The sequence below is a fragment of the Drosophila montana genome, unplaced genomic scaffold (assembly GCF_035044405.1).
Source record: "Drosophila montana isolate Dmon_TW-CO22-7 unplaced genomic scaffold, ASM3504440v1 contig_1964_1, whole genome shotgun sequence".
Classification (NCBI taxonomy): Eukaryota; Metazoa; Arthropoda; class Insecta; order Diptera; family Drosophilidae; genus Drosophila; species Drosophila montana.
In genome coordinates, this window is record NW_026996881.1 from 56,347 (window position 1) to 75,127 (window position 18,781).

The 18,781-nt window shown below is 44.9% G+C and overlaps 2 protein-coding genes and 1 long non-coding RNA gene across 3 annotated transcripts; 1 reads left to right on the forward strand and 2 right to left on the reverse strand.

Annotated features, from left to right (window-relative positions):
- Positions 1-207: 207 nt before the first annotated feature.
- LOC135426124 (uncharacterized) lies at positions 208-14,716 on the reverse strand. Its single transcript, XR_010435846.1, has 3 exons — positions 14,487-14,716; positions 14,238-14,363; positions 208-1,018 (listed from the first exon to the last, which is right to left on the reverse strand). It is a non-coding gene; the product is annotated as an uncharacterized LOC135426124 (long non-coding RNA).
- Wdr81 (WD repeat domain 81) lies at positions 5,868-12,477 on the forward strand. The gene is made up of 4 exons (XM_064679111.1): positions 5,868-7,568; positions 7,625-10,026; positions 10,225-11,803; positions 11,858-12,477. Exons 1-4 carry the CDS (start codon positions 5,959-5,961, stop codon positions 12,090-12,092), a joined length of 5,826 nt encoding a protein of 1,941 aa, XP_064535181.1. The 5' UTR covers positions 5,868-5,958; the 3' UTR covers positions 12,093-12,477.
- Positions 14,717-17,211: 2,495 nt separating the features above from the next.
- Positions 17,212-18,707, reverse strand: Rh5 (Rhodopsin 5). Its single transcript, XM_064679120.1, has 3 exons — positions 18,364-18,707; positions 17,964-18,310; positions 17,212-17,899 (listed from the first exon to the last, which is right to left on the reverse strand). The coding sequence occupies exons 1-3, from the start codon at positions 18,621-18,623 to the stop codon at positions 17,334-17,336; spliced, it is 1,173 nt and encodes a 390-aa protein (XP_064535190.1). The 5' UTR covers positions 18,624-18,707; the 3' UTR covers positions 17,212-17,333.
- Between the last annotated feature and the right edge of the window lie 74 nt (positions 18,708-18,781).

Consider the following 18,781-nt stretch of genomic DNA (forward strand, 5'->3'; position numbering starts at 1 on the left):
CGGTTTACTGCGGTTTAGTTATGTTATATATATATATATATATATATATATAGATATATATGTTCAAGTTTCTTGATGAACGAAACCTGAGCTTAGTGCCTACACTAAATGAGCTATCTAAATGAATGATCATTGCCTGTTGTAAATTGTTATAGTGGAAACGTGATACATATTCCAAAGACATCTACGTAACAATAAAATAATATCCGTTTTATTCCATCTTACCAACCCGACCACAACTATGTGGTAATGTAGTATATACATATAAATCATATAAACGATCGAATTTGTAGAATCTTATCAAAAAAACTTAATGTTGTTTCAACTAACTAAACTTAATGCTAAAGTACTTGAGGACAGTTTGGTATTATATTATATAGTCTGAGGACAGCTTAGTATTATATTAGATTATATATTCTCAATAAATGTGTATATTATGGGCATTCCAGGTTTATCAGTCAACTTTTTTATATTCTTATTATCAATGGCACACTTTGTCCAGACTGCAGAGCAAATGAACGATTGAACTCAACAAGCCTGATAATCAAGAGCAAACACTCGACATGCTCCGAAGTACCAGTATATATAATAAGTATAATATAAGTACTAAAGCAATATTTAAAAGTCTTGTGCGCTTGTGTTCGAAAGTGAAAAATAAGAGGAAATAGCATATTAATTGATAATAACGGCCATTAATTAAACAAATTTATTAATTAGTATTGCTATCAGCACTTTTATTTATGCTCCCCTGCTCCCAACTAACTCTCGAGGACACCATGCTTTTAATGAATGTAGACAGCTTCAATTAATGCGCGCGCCATTCCCATCAGATCTTATCCCAACATATCAAGTTGCCCCCACGCATGTGGTATGCTATATACATATGTATATGTAATCCGGTCCGATCAGACAGCTCGGAACTGCGTGTGATGATCTTCATTGTTGTTGATGTTTTTTTGGATTGGTTGCGGCTCTTTAATTGGTCACAAGTCAGCGAACTAGCCATCACCATGGTAGTCTGTAATTGAAATCGAATTGTTTGTATAACATTTAAATAAAAATTATGCCAAATAATAATGAAAAGATATGTTCTCCATGATATATCGAAGAGTTAATACCCTCTATATACTTTAAATTATATAAATGAGAATCGGTAGTTTGTAAGCCCCAGATTATTCCCGTGATAACTTAATTTATATGTTCTATTTATTAAACAGATCTGTTGGGAAAATAAATGGCGTATCAAAAAACGAAGAGGCGCAAACAGATTAAATTCTATATGAATAAAAATATTTAAATTGTTTGTATAAATTTTAAATAAAAATTATGCCAAATAATAATAAAAAGAAATGGTCTCTATGGTATATCGAAGATTCAATACCCTCTACATACGCTAACTTATATAAATGTGAATCTGAAGCCATTTTGTAAGCTCAGATTATTAACGTGATAACTTAATTTATATGTATTATTTGTTAAACATTCCAACACAAATATAGAAGAGGAGCAGACAGATTAAATTCTATATTAATATGAAACACACTTCGTGGACAGCCTATCAAGGTCTTATGCTAGGGTGTAGGGTATAGAAAACGACCGAAAATATCGGGTATAATATTTTCATGCAAAGCCCCAAATCCGGCTGAAACCGCTACCCGATTGTCCCTGACCGAAAACATTTCCGGTTCAAGCTGGTATATTTATGTATATATGTATGTGTATATATGTAAGTCGACTACGAATACTGGCCATACTCTGAATATCTAACTTTCATTCGAGTATTTTGCGTTATTTATTCGTACAAATTAATTGAAGCGTACGAAATAAAATGCCTTTATGGATGGACGTCTATTTATGGTATGCGCCTCGCCTCGCCCCGCCTCGCCTCGCCTCGTCTCGGCAAGTGTTTTGTCAATCAGTAAAGTGCGGACTGTGACCTCTGAATTGATGAAACTAAAAAAGACAGCTCCAATAGGCGCCACACTGTGCGTTTGGGTCAATTGAATACAGCTGAAACGCGTTCGACAGCAGAGGAAATACTTGGCACAATTCTGAAACGTACTCTGTCCATGTTCTGCATGCGACTTCGGATGGATCTCGGCATCAGGCCAAGCTGGTGGCAATAAGAATGTGCACTTGATTCGATTTTAAGGCAAATTACGGATCATTGCACCCTCTTTTTGCAGCGATGCATTTAACAGTCACATGTCCAAGTGTCGCTGTTCCAATTTTATTGGGGAAGGCTGGAGAACTAATTGTAACATGTGTCTCTTGCCGGGTAAATAGGGATAACCTTCATTAGGCAACAACTCTGACTCCGACTCCGTATCTGTGCGCCTGTTACGAGCAATAGGGCGCACTTTGGTGATAATCATTGTCCCTGACCTTGAGCTTCTTGAGGAGAATAAACACTTATATAGTATTATATCTGCTTATATAAGGAACAGCATCAGTACTGTCTAACTAAGCTAGTTAAGTAAATTAGACTTCCCTTTAAGTACTATATTTATCACTACAAAAAGAAAAAGCAAATATAAATTGAACGTCTTACAGATTTGGCAGTCTTCAACTGAATTCCCTTTCCAGACTCCAGACGAATATGTACACCGTAAAATTATTTTAAAATATTATTTTATACGTATGTTGTGCTAGCATTGGGAAGGAAAAGGGCTTTCGTATTAAAGAAGATCGCCGGAAAATACTGTGGCTTATGTATAGAATATGTATATGCATATGTTTATTAAATCGACAACAAATTATATTTTAATATAGACCTTTAATCGATTGGGAATTAACAAACATTCTGATATATCACATTAGCACTAATAAATATGGATACTATCCAAACATTCCCTTACCCGGGTATTTTTCATAAAGTTATACAATTATATTTACATCAACGATCCAACTCAACTGCGCTCAAATGTAAGTTTTTGCATAATTTTTCAGAATGTTCGTAACTCAGGCGGGTAATCACCGCTTTGTTTTTACATTGAGTACTACAACTTTGGCAAAAAACCAGTTAATAGATACTTCAACCATTAAAGTACTCAAATAAATAATTGCACAAAATGAGTCGAGCACTAAAACAGTTTTTGACACTTTGAGGGTCGCCGTGCCAGGAAAACCACAAGCTCATGGTATTAGTTGGTAGCTGCGGGTGTATTAGGCAAAGTTTTTGTGTAGTCGTGAAAAATCGTCACGAGACTTGAACTAGTTTAGCTGGACTCGAACAAGTATCTGTTGGTGGCAATCTCCAGAGAGTTGACGTTAAGTTGAGTGATCTCCAGGGGCGCCAGCGTATTGAAGGCTGTCAACTTAGCCATGTGTGTGTGTGTGTGTGTGTGTGTGTGTGTGTGTGTCGGAGTCGGCCAATGCGTTTTGATCTTTACCCTGCATTAATGTTGGGTTTTTTTTCCATATTTTTTCTATTTTTTTTTTTAGCAGGTAATATTCCTTGGTTGGCATTATCTAACTTATGTACAAGTCGTAAAAGTTGGCGACTTGCTATCTTAAATATAGCTTTTACAACGGTACTAATAATAATATACAGTCTAATCTTTATAGCGCCAGCAACTTTATAATCAGCGCGCGAAATATTCAATGACTTTTGTACCAAAGTCGCAAGAGTTAGTTACCTTAAAAATCTTGCTGATAAGATTTTCAGATTTCCATTTACGCCAAATATCCGATAGGATAGCATACATATATCCGATATAAATCTGTCAACATGTGATTCAGTTTATTGAAGTCGCACGCTTCCAATCCACATGTGGATATAATTGGTTTTTTTGGTAGGTGTGTCATCGAAACTCGTAATATCTTAATATCTTAATTGCTCGAACAGCTCATTAATGGTTCAATAGCAGTCGCGAGTGCCGCTTTATGGAGCCTTTTTTTGTTTGTTTGGCAAAGTACTCGTATTTGGCAAATTTCCCAAGCATTTTTAAGCTTTTTTAAATGCCCCAAATATATGTATGTACTCGGCGTATGCATTTACAATTCGTTTAAGTATATAAAATATGATAAAAAAGTAATAAAAACAAGCACCTGGTCTGGGGGAGGCCTGCTTATATATGATTATATATATCCATATGGATATACATATATAATATTTTATTTGCAAAACTCATTAAAAGTGTGAAAAGCTGTAAGAACCTTTAGCACGCAAATACTCGTATGCGAACTGTCCGCTTGTCAAGTGAATTAAACATTTAATTGTGGCATTTTTAAATATTTGCTCGAGTGTTTCCTAATAAACACAGCCGGATCCGGCAACCAGTAGCCAGACGGTTGGGGGCGGGCCGCTTAACAAAGCCAAACCTGAGACACAAGCGTGATGCAAAACATTTATAAATGATATTTTTAGCTGCCATTTATTGAGAACGGAAGTAAACGCCACTTATACACCTCCAAAGGATACATACAATCAATTGATTTCTTGTTTGATTTCTTGGTAGCGCATTCGATGTGTGAATATGCCTTCGAAACGGGTATTTTGAGTCTATTAACGGTTTTGGCTTGGTAGATTAATGACCTACTCTCTCCATACGCTTGCCATAATAACAATCTTTTTAATTTATAGTCTCAAGCGGCTGCAAGAAAATTGTGGAAAATTTTAAATTTAATTTACACACACACACACACACATACTCAAACAATGGAACACCTTGACCTTTCGGCAGGTGTAACGATTGTTCGTCTGACCTACGAACCACTCTTTTTAGATGCCGACAAGGCAAAAGCAAATAAATAGTTAGTAATACAATTAAAATATTGCTAGCATAGAATCCCAATCTTCAGAACACACTGATAAGATTAGGCTTACGCAAAGAATGCGGCTCTTTGACGAAACAACCGCGAAACAAACGATAAAAAGATGTTGAATGCTGTAATAATGTGAAAACGTAAACTTTGCAATTCTTAGATATTTTTAAAATTTCCCTATATTTATAATTTCCCTATATATGGTTCATATTAATAACTGATTTTTTCATGCCCGCCTGTTGCTCAAGATTGATGTAAGATTGAGCTTTTAGGCTTTTTATATATGTAGTCTCAAAAAGTTTTTCAAATAACAAGTGTGCCAGTGTCAAGTTTACTTATTTTGTTTCAATTGTGGATTTTGGATTTTGCAAGAATAAACAAATTTAAAAATGTTGCTGATAAGAACGATGAATGTTAAATTACACTCATTGCCGTACATAGCTGTTCAATATATGTACTCAGATTATTTGTTTGTTTATTTATTTTGTAATTTTAAAATAATTTGCTTCGCCTGCGCCGTTCTTTAAAATAACAACAACATGACATTGGATTGTGCGACCAGTCAACAACCCATCATCAAGTGTTTTCGCAGTATTGTTGGTGCCGCTGAGCCGCCGCTGGCCTTTTGAACTCGACACACATAAACAGCGCATTGCTTGGCCGTTAACCTGACGATGACTGGATTTCTAAATATCCAGAAAAAAATAGTTTTAACCTTTAACTGACAGCTCAGTTGTGAAAGTGCAAGATGCTGTACATTTTATATTGATAATGATCTATTCAAATCTTATCGATATTATCTCTGCAACAAATAATCGATTACAATATTAGGTTTTTTTTGGTATTTATTCGATAGGGCCCAGTTTCTTTTTACAGCTGATAGTGCTGCAAAACAACACAATTCACGCACGACACAAACTGGCACGCAAAATTTAGGAACAACAATTTAACGATAAATATACAATTATTATTGTATTCAATAAATGCAAAATGTAAATACGTATACTTTTTACATGAGTTGCAATTAATTTGTGCGTCTTGTGATATGAGCGAACAAATATCGTGCTGAGTCGTGCGTGTGTATATGGGGCCCCCGAATTTGTAACATCCCATCTCTATATTTGCACAGTTCGTTTTGTTTTTGTGCTGGAACAAACTTTATAGTTATAGGCGGATGTCGGAGGCTTAGACATGGGCGATAGCGACGATGCGATATGGCAAGAAATCGGTATTAATCCACAACATGTTGTGTGTGAATCAGACGAGGGCCTCTATAAGCTGATATGCGATAAGAAATGGCTACAGGCGCTCGAATGTCATCGTAAAATCTCCTACTTTACACACTGGCCACATTTGGATCGACGTGCACATCCCACAGGACCACTGGAGCATCCCTGGACCCGCATACTAGTACAAACATATCGCAAGCAGTCGCAGCGTAAAGTCCACCCACTGCCCCCACGAGGTGCTAGCGGTGAAAATACACAATTTCCATTAAGCTACTCGCAGGCAGTTTCCAATGTGGCAAATCTCAACTTTAAGCAGCTTTGGGAGGCGGCCTACAAGCAGTACGCGGATGCCCATGTCAAACAGTGCAGATCTGGGGCTGGGACGCAGTCCAAATCACAAAACGGGGGAGGCTTACAGCCACATGATGTGGTGCTCCGAGAGCTGATACAACGCATCTACAATTGCCCAGTACTGCAGTGCAAACAGGAGGGTGATGGGACGGCTATCGCCGACCAGGACTCGACCGGCGATTGTCATGCGAATGTGCTGCCTGCTCTGGTGGCCATTGAGACCAGCACGCACTACTGCATCTTCCATTATCCACCAGCGCTGGAGAGCAGCTTATATGACTGCATCACCTACAGTCCCGCGCTGCTTGGTCGAGGCTACAATAAGACGCTATTCATCATTTATCAGCTGTTGCAGCTATCACGGCATTTGCAGGATCAGGGCCTGTTTTTGGGCGATCTGCGACTGCAGCACGTGCTGCTGCGCGAGAATCTTTGGCTGCAAGTGCTGCCGCGCCTGCAGTGCAATCTGCTGCTGGACGAGCAATCCGCAAATGTGGCCATGTCGCCGCTGAGCTGCCCAGAGTTGCCCGAATCACCGGAACAGCTGCCCTCCAGCAGCACCATCGATCTCAAGCTGGCATACGACCCAGCTCAATTTAATCTGCGCGAATACTGTGAAATGTGGTGCAACGGGCAGTTGTCCAACTTTGACTATCTCACTATACTAAACAATGCCTGCGGCAGGAGTCTGACAAATGCTGCTTATCACCACATAATGCCCTGGGTTACGGACTTTGCGGCCCGCAACGGCCTCAACTGGCGCGATCTGACCAAAAGCAAGTATCGCCTGAACAAAGGCGACGTCCACTTAGATCTCATGTACACGCACGCAAGTCAGCATGCGGCGGCTGAAGCTGTGACGCCTGTGGAGCAGCTGCAGGTGGCGCATCATGTGTCCGATTTTCTATCCGAGATTACGTATTTCGTGTATATGGCGCGGCGTACGCCTCAATCTATACTCTGCGCCCATGTGCGACCCATTTGGGTGCCCGCCGAGTATCCAGTTTCGATACAACGCCTTCAAGAATGGACACCTGACGAATGCATACCCGAGTTCTATTCGGATCCAATGATATTTAAAAGCATACACGAAGACTTGCCCGATCTGGAGTTGCCCGCTTGGGCCACATGCCCTGAGGATTTCATATGCAAGCATCGTGAGGCGCTGGAATCACAGTACGTTAGCGAGCGACTGCATCATTGGATCGATTTAAACTTTGGGTAACTTGCGATAACCAATTGAGACTTTTTTATACTCCTATTTTGATTCGTTACAGCTACAAGCTAAGCGGCAAGGCGGCCATCAAGTCGAAAAATGTATGCCTCAGCCTGGTGGATCAACATTGCAATCTTAGTCAGCGCGGTATCGTGCAGCTGTTCACACAAGCTCATCCGCCGCGTCGCTATGTCTCGCCCTGGTTTAGCAAATACGCGCCCAGGATGAGCCAGCTGTATGGCAACAGCAGGGGCAAGAGCAACAGGCGCTTGGCCAGAAGCACGGAGAATCTGCACGCATCAACAATGAGCAATAGCAACAGCTGCTTGGAGAGCAACTCACCTCGGATGTCACTGCGTCCAAATGATGAGTCATCGAGCACTGGCGCCAGCTTCTACGCCATGACTAACTTCATTGAGCTGCCGGGGCACTATAATCCTGCATTGCTGCTGCAGCAATTGGAATCCCTGGAGACTTTCTATGCGCGCACCTTTCCCCAGCAACGTGCCTCAGCCAATCCTGAGGAGAAAATGATAAGCAGCGATTTGCTGTTTGAGCACAACTCGGCCGAGCATTCATTTACGAATCAGCTCTTTGCACTTGATGAGGCAATTCAGACCAATTCGAAAAATCTGCTGGTACCGCGATCGCGACGTCAGCACAGTCTGCAGCAGCTGTTGGCCGATTGCCGCGAGCGTGAGCTGCAGGTGATGGGCTGCCTCATTGTGGAACTGTATGCCATGCAGCGTTTGCGACCGCTTCTAACAACCAACGGACCGAGCGCGAGCCTAGAAAGCCGCCTGTCTGCCTGCCGCACGCTGGTCCAGCTATACAGCCAGGAGCTGCCTAAGCCGGTGCGTCATGTGGTGCGTCTGCTGCTGCAGCTAGAGAGTGATGTGCCAAGCCAAGGCCTGCCCGTGCCGACCAGTGCGGCACAGCTACTGGAGCCAATGTTCAGCCATGCTCTGCTGCCCTTTCCCAGTAACTACATTGCGATCTATGCCTTCGTGCGCTCCCTGCACGCCTTCCAGCTTAATTTTGAGCTGCTCGAGCTGCACACACATCTCAACTGCAGCGGCGGCAGTGAGTGTGCACGCTTCACGGAACTGGATCGCCAGCGTGTGCTTTTCGAGCGCAAGATTGCAGAGTGCAAGGTGATGTCCTGCTGTGCTCATGTGCGTCGCTTGCTCGAGCCGCTGGCCTTTGCCTACGAGCAGTTTGCGCCCGGGGAGCTGCTGCTGCCGCACATTATTGATCTGCTGCGGGATGAGCGCACCTCTATACTGACGGCCTGGAATTTGTTTGATCCCGTTGCCCAGGCCTTGGGAATTGCGCAGACCCAACTGCATTTGCTGCAGCCGATGCTCAAGCTATATGACGTGGAAAGCGGCGCTCAGGTGGACGATACTGCCAGCAGCAGCAGCAATAACAATGGTGGACATTTACGTTTTTCTTCGAGCAGCTCTTTTAAGTCGCGCAAATCCGTGAAGCTCTATCACCACAGCTTCCTACTACGCCTGATCGTGCGCTTTGGACTGCGGTGCTTTCTGCAGCATTTTATTGCGCCGCTAATCGAAGCTGTTGGCGGCTACAAGGAGCCAGAGCAGGGCAATGGCTATCACTATCACCGCGGTAGCAGTCGGCGGACCAGCAAGAATCTCAACTATGCCGCAGAGGAGCCGCCAGCGTCGCAGCCGGAGCCCAAGCCAGACGTTGAGGAGCTATTCACGTTCGAGGAGGATCAGGAGAACAAATCTATTGACTCTTTCGATATGCGCCCACCGTCCACAGCCATTGCGGAGGAGGCGCGAGAGTCCGATGGCAGCTCACCCGACAAGCTGGCCATCAATGAGCTTATGTACGGCGCCAAATTATCACCAGATAAGTTGTCGCTGCAGAGCCAGGAACAGACACCTCCACCCGCCTTGCCGGCGCCTTTGATTGGGCCACGTTCACCCACTATTGAGATACCCGCCAGCAGCATAAGACGCAGCTTCCAGCTGAGCGCCATCGATTGTGACATTGGCTCCCGCAAGAGCGTCGACAGCTTTGAGCTCATCAGCCAGGTCACTAGCGCAGCGGCGAATGAGTCAACGGAGTCTGCCCCGCAAGCGGATAACGACGGCTGTGACTCGCTGCAGGCCTCGGTCATATCGCGCATCTCGGAGGCTAAGGCCCTGCAAAACAATCGTATCAGCGAGATGAGCGCCGAGAGTCTCGTCTGGCTATCGCATCGCTTGGGACCGGTGCTCACTGCTCGCCACATAACACGCAATCTGCTCAAGCTGCTGTCGCTTTGCTATGTGGGCCAGGAAAATCTGCTGCCCGAGGTCGAAGCGGCCAACTGTGACGGTGACGCATCGGCAGATGCCTCAAATCTCAATTACTTCAGCATTGCCAATGCCCGCGTTGTTGGCGATCGCAGCGCGGCCCGCGTTCTCGAGTGCCTCATGTCCATTGCGGGTATGTCTCATGCATTACAATATCATAAATTGATTGGAATATTTATATTTAATTTGTTAGTCATCGCTGTTATTCACAGATCTTATTGATCATATATCTATCACCAGGGGAATCTCCAACCTCACGTTTATTTAAAATTCTTTGTCCTTACTGACGGTTGTTAACTTATCTAATGTTTCCAATTCTTTTATTTTGCAGCACTCTATGGCGAAAACTTTCTTCTTCTACAGTATTTTCCACACATAAGTGAGCTGATTGCTCTCTGCTCGAAGCGGATGACGGGCAGCCTCGAGGGCGCCATCATCAGCTCGCTGCAGCTGGTGAAGTACATGTTGCCCTGCCTGATGGATGCCACCATAATGGAGCACTTGCAGCACATGCTGTTGGACGCCATCCTGCTGCCGATACTGCGTCTACTGAGCTCTACCAATCTGGTGATGCCCAGTGGCTATCTGGGGCGTTCGCTGCTGGCTCGCAAATTTCTGGACGCCTGCTATGCGCTGAGTGTGCGCCTGGGCTCGGACATGACGCGGGAGCATCTGTGCCAGTCACTGTTCGCGCCGTTCTTTTTGATATTCAACAAGGCGTTTGGACTACCGAACGACTTTAGTTGTAATCTGGCCAATCTGTCGCTGAGCGGCGCTCCAGGCCAACAGCAACGGGCCTTGGAGGAGCTGCGCGACGTATTCGGACCGGAACTTGCGCATACTGCCTACTTGGCCTTTCTGCGATTCCTGGGCGAGTCCATAATGCAACGCACGTTAAGCAACATGGAATTTGTGCTCACTTTGTGCCACGAGCATGAGCAGCCGGGCGCTGGACAGGACAAGGCCCAGCTTAGCCAGTCGGCAATAGTTAGTCCAGTGGATGTCACGGATGCAGCGCCTTGCGAGACCGCGGCAAATAGTTTTGGCACCCAGGTCGTTGGCAATCGGCTGCAGGTATCTAGCAGCAGCATGGAGTTGCTGGATATGGTTGCCTACAAACTGGACCACATGCCCAATACGCGTCATCTTAAAGGCAACTGGCTGGCCTACTGGCGGTCGGAGACGACCCGCAGCGAGAAGGACAACCAGGCCCTGAATCTCAAGCAAATTCGCCTGCAATCCTTTGTGGGCCACACGAACTCGGTGAGAGCTATTTATGCGCTGGAGAACGAGAATAGCTTTGTGTCCGCCTCCAAGGACAAGACGGTCAAACTGTGGTCGCTGCGCAGCGAGGGAGACGGACGCAAGAGCACCGCCTGTCAGTTCACCTATACAGCGCACAAGAAGTCCATACACTCGCTCAGTTTCCTAGAGTCGCTGCGCTATGTCGTCTCCTGTGATTCGGGCGTGCACTTGTGGGATCCGTTCATAGGACGGCCGCTGAGCATACTGGATGCGCCCAGGCACAGTGCGGTCACCGTTGTCAAATGCTTGCCCTCTCACTCGCCGCTGGTGGTCGCTGGCACGGCCGAGTCCACGGTCAGGATCATTGATGCGCGCTCCATGCAGTATGTAAATGAATGGCGCGTCTGCCACGCAGCTTTGCCGAATGCCACTGTACGCTGTCTGGCGGTGGCGCCGTCGGGCAATTGGTTAGCCGCAGGTCTCTCCTCGGGCGGCATTGTGCAGCTGGACACACGCACCGGCATTGTGCTCAACAGCTGGCGACCCATGGAATGTGACTTGCTGCAGCTGACGGCGCCCAGCGATCAGGTGCTTATTAGCTCGGCGCTCGACCACAGCCTGGCCGTATGGCATGCCCTGGACGGCATTCTGCACTATCAGCTCAAGTAAGTTGGCCATCAAATTTCTCGAACACGAATTTCATTGCCTACTATTTACAGACCGCCGCCGGAGCCTGCCCATTTCCTGCAAAGCGTTGGCTCCTCACTGGTCTATGCCACAACTGGGAATCGTGTTGGTGTCTATGCGGATGTGGCCAACTCGCATGCCCTCAATACTGTGACGAAACTCCGCTCCGAAACGTTTCGGGGCGTACTCACCTCTCTCGCGGTGTTGCCGCTCAATCGCGCCTTCCTTGCAGGCAACGAGAGCGGCAACATTGTCCTCCTCTGCTAGCCAAAAGCTACGATGATATTACCACGCAAAAAGACAACTATACTAATTTATATACATATATATATAATTACCAGTCCGGTTATAGTATAGAGCAATAGAGTTATACCCGTACGAGTTCTTATTTAATGGCACCAAATATTATATTAATTCAACTAAGAAAATTATTAAATATACTCAACCGGAGCTTTAGAGGTTTTAGTTAAGATCTACTTAGGATACGTGCTAGACACAGATGCGTCTCTTGCCAAATCAATTCCAGAACAAAATGTTTATTTCAAGTCTTAGACTTAAGCAATATTTTCGCTAGTTTAATTGGTAAAGGCTACACTTACATACATATATGTTTGTTTCATATATGTACATATAATAAATACTTAAAATGAAAGTGTATGTTGCTGAATATTACTTGTGGATATAGCCCATTGACTACACTGTACAGATTGATAATACCCTCTTATTCTTTGTTACATATGAGCCAAATCACATTGGATCGTTATATCATATAGCTGCCATAGAAACCTTCAGTCAATGATTTCTTGCATGAGAACTTTAACCATATTAATTGGGCGTAATGTTTATTCCAAGCTAAACTTCCTACAGAAATGATATTAACCTCTGCATTTATGAAGTATGGAATATTAAACTGATTTACTGGGTATTCTTGTAGCAACCATATTGGTACTTAATTTGTGTCGGATTCATGACCTTTAAAGGAATTTGCATAACCAGAGCAGAAGCTGAAGCATAATATGGGAGCACAGAACTTAAAAGAAACATACAATCTCGGTTATTTCCTTATGATTTCTTCTTTTTTTTTATACCCTGAACCTATTCGAAATGGGTAAAAAGGGTATAATGGTTCTGTGCAAATGTACGTAACAGGAGGCATTTATGACCCTTAAAAAAATATAAAGATTCTCGGTTAGCACCTGGCTATCCGTACGTATGTACAAACGCGATATGGGAAACCATAAACTAGAGGCTTCAAATTTTGAACGTGGGGATTTTTTGCCAAACTCTATAACTTGCCCTAAATTCATGAAATCAATAAAAATCGGAGCTTATAAATGCTAAAGACATCAAATTTGGAACGTAAATTTTGTTTATAGTGTTAAATACCTGCCTCCGTTCCCCCGAAAATTGCATAAAAAGAAATTTTGCGAGTGTTTTATGTTAGAAGGAGCTGGTAGGGCTGGGTTCAAGATATCTCCTAGTCGGGCACTCCCAAGCGGAGCACGCCTTCTTGTTTGCTTGATGTTTTATTTGTAAATTTTTTCTCAATTTCCTCTTGCACATCGCCTTGAATTGGGGCAATGAACTTGGGAGCCGTCGAGTTAATCAACGAGTTGAGATCTCGAAGGCAACTGCTGTCTGTGTGTGTGTAGGATGAATACGGAGTATATATGGAGACCGTGCGTTGCATTTATTTTTGGGCGACGCCTGGCAAAGCGACTTTCAGCGATGCGACGACAATTCGCGTAGCTTCTTTTTTTTATGGCGACTTTTTGCATTGGCATTTTTGTTGCTGTTGTTGTTGTTGTTGCTGCTGATTTTATTGTTGTGAGTCTGGGCGACGTATGCGTAAGACAATGATTCTGGGCGCTTGTTACAATGAGGACTTACAGAGGACAATAGTGCGTCTAACTCAGAAGATGGAGCAGCTCCACCACCCCAAAGCAACGACCCAATGCGCGTGCATGGCGGTGCAGTCTTTGCCTCTGCCCTTACGGATTGGACTTGGGCTCACCTTGAATTTAAGGAATCGTCGCTGCAGGCAAACGTGCGTATATGCATTTGCATTGATAACATACATACATACATACATATAAAGCGCGAGTAACGCGAATCAACAGCATCCAACATCGAAGGCAACAAGTTGTTGCCCATGCGAGTTGTTTTTGTTGCATGTTGCAAGGCGACGGCTGCTAACATGCTGCAAGCTAATGTTGAAGGTGGATTCGTCGTCTTGGAGCACGTTACACGTTAGGGAAAGCAATGTGAATGTTAATACTCATAAAAATATACATACTTAATAATTATTTGCTCATAAATAAAATGCTCAGAAATAAAATGAAGCACCTAATTATAAATAAATACATACATACATACATATATAAAATGTACATTTAATATGTAAATACATACCTAGAAGGGTGTTAGACGGATTAGATGGAAACGTAACAACACTCTATACGATATTCATTTGATTCCACACGCAAATAGATAAATGTAAATAGATTGCGACAACGCCAACGCCAACAATAACTCACACTTAAACATCATGATCACGAACACGCAGTCGAAAAAAAAAACAAAATAATAAATAGCGCGACACAAAAGTATGCGGGGAATTTGAAATTTTCGATGAATGGTTTTGCATGAAATTTCACTTACTCGCCCGAACAGGCTAACAGCGTAAAGCAGACGCCATTGTTATGCTTGGAATGCTTTGGCATTTCGAGTGAAGCGTGCAGCGGGGAGCGCAGCGACAGCAGGGTTGCCAGAGCGCGCGCCAGGGCCAACATGCTGTGGCGCGGCGTCCAGCGATCGAATCTGGCAGCCCGACAGCATTGCCACGCGACCGCAAGAATGTTGAGGTTGAGGTTGCCTCCAATACAAATATGTATGTTCGACTACACACACAAAAATACACACACACAAGGCAACATCACAAAATGTTCTTACATAGCCAGCAGCATTAACATGCGCGCTGCAGGTGCGAATAGATGGGCAACAGCAGCGTTGCCAGAGTAGCAGGCAGCACTTGCGGCGAGAGACTCGAGCACTCAAAATGACAATGTTACCAACATACAAGCGAAAATTAGCAGCAGGCGCACAGCAATGGCCAGCTGGCAGCCTTATGCGACAGTGTGGCCCACTCATATTTATAAATTCATGACAGTTTATGCCATCAATTTTATAACTCACACCCGCTGCCTGGGGCGGCGAGTCAATAAATTCTCAGAGGCCGACTACGTATTTTATAGTCGCGCATTGCAGATCTGACATAATAACTAAGAGGCGCGCAGAATGTGTAGCTGCTGGTCTGTTAGTAGGCAGTCGAAATCGACGCCGCTGTTACTTACCATTACCTCAACTTGCAGGGGGCGGGCCAGGCGGGGCAGTCTCTCTCTCTGTACAATTAGCTGAAGCGGGACTGCCGGTGTTCATCGGCCGCCGAACACCGACGGCCGGCTCTTATGGCCTCTGTGGGCGTTGCTGCATTCTATAAAATCGAATTTTTAACGTTCAAATGCTAACAGAGTCACAGAACTGGGCGTAGCGAGCAGCTTTAATGTCTGCCTATCGATTTGCGTCATGTTAATTTTCGCGCGCTCTTCGCCTGCTAGTTAACAGGCGCCCTCCCCATGAGCTGGCATTGCATATTAGGATTGCCACAATAATAGCAAGACGATAAATGCGCTACAATGTAGCAGACAGAAAGAGAGCGAGTGGTGTGACCAACAGCAGCGAGTTTCTAGATTATGAGAGTGACGAGTGCAAGCGAGAGAGCGGCAAGTAAATCAATATTAATGCTCTGCTGTAAACAGTCATGCGCAGGCAAGTGTACAACTTCAACGATATAATGAAATTGGGCGAATTTTCAAACTGAACGGGCATTCGGCGGTTACCTCTGCCCCCTCCTTCTGGAACAGCACAACAACCACCTTTTCAACTCAATGCAGCGGCGCAAGCGAGACAACAGCTGTGCCGACTGTGCGACGTTTCTGAGTAGGCAATTTGAAATCGTTTTAATTTCGAAAAAAAAGAATAAAAAAAAAGTAAACTGCAAGCCGCCTGTAGAAGGCGTCGCAGCATACAGTTGAGTGCTGTGCGCCTGTTCGCAAACGATTAAATTCAGTTTAATCATCCACTAAACAGCTACGAGATACCGTTTCGTTCGTTATTATTATTATTACATGCAACAAGTCGTCTTGTGTCTCTGCCTCCAGGCCCAGGCACACAGTGTAAGGGAAACGACCGCAAATTGGCGTCGAATCGCACGAGAGGCCCATTAGCCGTGTGTTTCTTACGTACATACAAAATATGGGGAAACGTTTTTACAATTGAGTGCGCGCAAATTGGATTATCCATTCGACAATGTGGAGGAGCACAGAGCCAAGCACCATATCAAATGAATGCAGCAGCAGCCCAGGCCGCAGCCAGAGCAGAAACATCTCTAATCCCACACACACTCTATACACGTTAAATACCCGTATATTTATCTCGCTCGCACCTGTTGCGAGCTTTCTAACATAATTTCTATTGAGTTTTCACTGAAAATCTAATCGTGCCGAGTGGAGAGCATGCTGCTAAATCTCATGCAGACCTAGTAAAAATGTTTGTTGTTTCTTAAAGAGCAAGAAGAAGCCCCGGCCCCAGCATGCTGACTAAACGTGTGCGCATACGTGCGTGTGTGTATGTGTGTGTGTGTATTGTCGTCGTTGGCTCTATTTGGCAATGTTTCGGGCATGACTCGGCGGCGGAGTGAGCTCGCAGTCTCTACCCCACTCATTCCACATTCAGCCTGATAGTCGCACTCTGCACACACACACAGGCATACACGTACATACACACAGGCATGCCCGCACTCAGATACGCACGCATACAGGCGCAAGCCAATCACTCGCTGCTCTTTCTCAGTCAGCCAATCACGTTTTTAAGTCAGTGTAGAAATGTTGTAAACGGCTGCTATGCGGCCTGTTCGCCTGTTACCATGTGGAACATTCGCTGAATTGAAACGCTGCTGTTGGCCACGCGGATTGGTTGGATGTGCGCAAGCAACAAAGAAGCGCAACTTTTTCAACTTCATGGGCTGATGCGGCTGCTGCTGCTGCTTCGCTTCTGCTTCTGCTTCTACTACGCTGCAACTGGCGCGATGTTCGTGTCGAATGAAAAATGAGAAAATTTGAAATACCTCCTGCTCGACACTGGTGGTTGGAACGCTGCCCATTCATTGGACATGGCTGAACGGGGCTCTGTCTGTGTTGCGGTCAGCTCTAGAAAATGTGCCTGAATGTATTTAGTGGAAGGCATTTTAGTATAACAATCTATCTATCACACATGATCGCATGCTGCTCTCCCTTCCGCTCTCAACTAACCAAATTCCAGTTCTTTTTTAATGCCAACTTTTTTTGTTTTGTATTTTTGGAACTCTTGTAGTTCATTGCTTGCACTTGATAACTCATGGATACATATGTATATTCCTATTCCATCCACACATATTCCATCCGTGTCGAATTAGTTCTGCACGCTCATGGCCAATGTGTCGCCGCTGACACTGGCCACACTCTCCCGACCGCCCGATGCACCGGGGCTGGCATGTTTCTCGCGTATGCCCAGCCAAGGTAGACGCCGTTCGAGTTCGAGCCGGTACTTGGGATGGCTCGTGGCATATACCCAGGGGTCCAGGCAGGACACCGACTTGCAGGCCAACATGGGCAGCATGGATATGAATGGAGTTATCAATTGCTGCTCACCGAAGCAGCCTATCAATGCGACCACAGAGTAGGGCGTCCAGGCCAGTATGAAGAGCATGTAGATAATCAGAGCTGCCTTGGCAATCCTGAGTTCCACACTCATGGCATCGTTGTTTGCCTTCGCCGAAAGCGATTTCACATTCATCCTCTTGGCCTGGTCGGAGAGCATGCGTTCATGGGTGCGCACATGGGTGAAGAGCTTATAGTAGGAGACGAGAATCATGGTCATCGGAATGGCATACGACCACAAGAATATGGTGCGCACAAACAAGCGATTCTCATCCGTGTTGGTCAAGTAATCGAAGCTGCACGTGGTCAGGAAACCCTCTAAAAATAAATAACATAATATATAATATAATTAAATAAAAAATGGGGCGAGTTGAGGATTTACCTGGCTGGTAGCGACCCCAGATCCGGAAGAGAGGCAGCACCGAAAACGGCGTTGCCCACAGCCAGGTGAATATGATGCACATAATGATCTGTCCATAGCTCAGGCGGCCATCGATGGGATTCGAAATGGTCTTGTATCGGTCGAAGGCAATAAACGCATTCGTTATCGAAGCACCCATGCCCGAGATGCCGCCGTTCAGGGCATAGATCTCGCATCCCAAATCCCCGCCCACTATATAGCCCACGGCGGCATTAATCAGATAGTGCGGCATATTGGTGCACATGAACAGATCGAAGATGGCCAGGTTCAGGATTAACAAATTCGAGGGCGTACGCAGAGATTTAGAACTGTGCGAAATCATTAAGGCACAATCAAGGGAAAAATAGTTATCGTAACTTACGTGGAGAATATCCAGATGACCAAACCATTCCCGAACAGATTTAGGCCCATTAGTGCACAGAATGCAATGTAAATGCCAGCACGGTAATATATGGGAGGTGCTCGAAATCCGCGCCAATGAGCGTGCACCATGTGCTGATATTCAGCCGGATAATCGTGGCCCAAAGGCAGCACGGCGCCCGCCACATCGCCGGAGCTGTCGTTCAGGTAACTCGCATAGGACTGTGGAGCCGAGAAATCGTCCTGGCCGCTGAGATACATATCTTCGGCTGTGTTACTCTTGAGCTCCTGTCTGCCACATGCTTTTCGTTAACATGGCGCCCGTTGGCTGACCCCTGACATGCTGGCCAACGGCATTTTTATAGTGCTCCTTGGGCGAGGGCATGGAATTTAATTAAGGCGATTAAAAGCCATCGCAA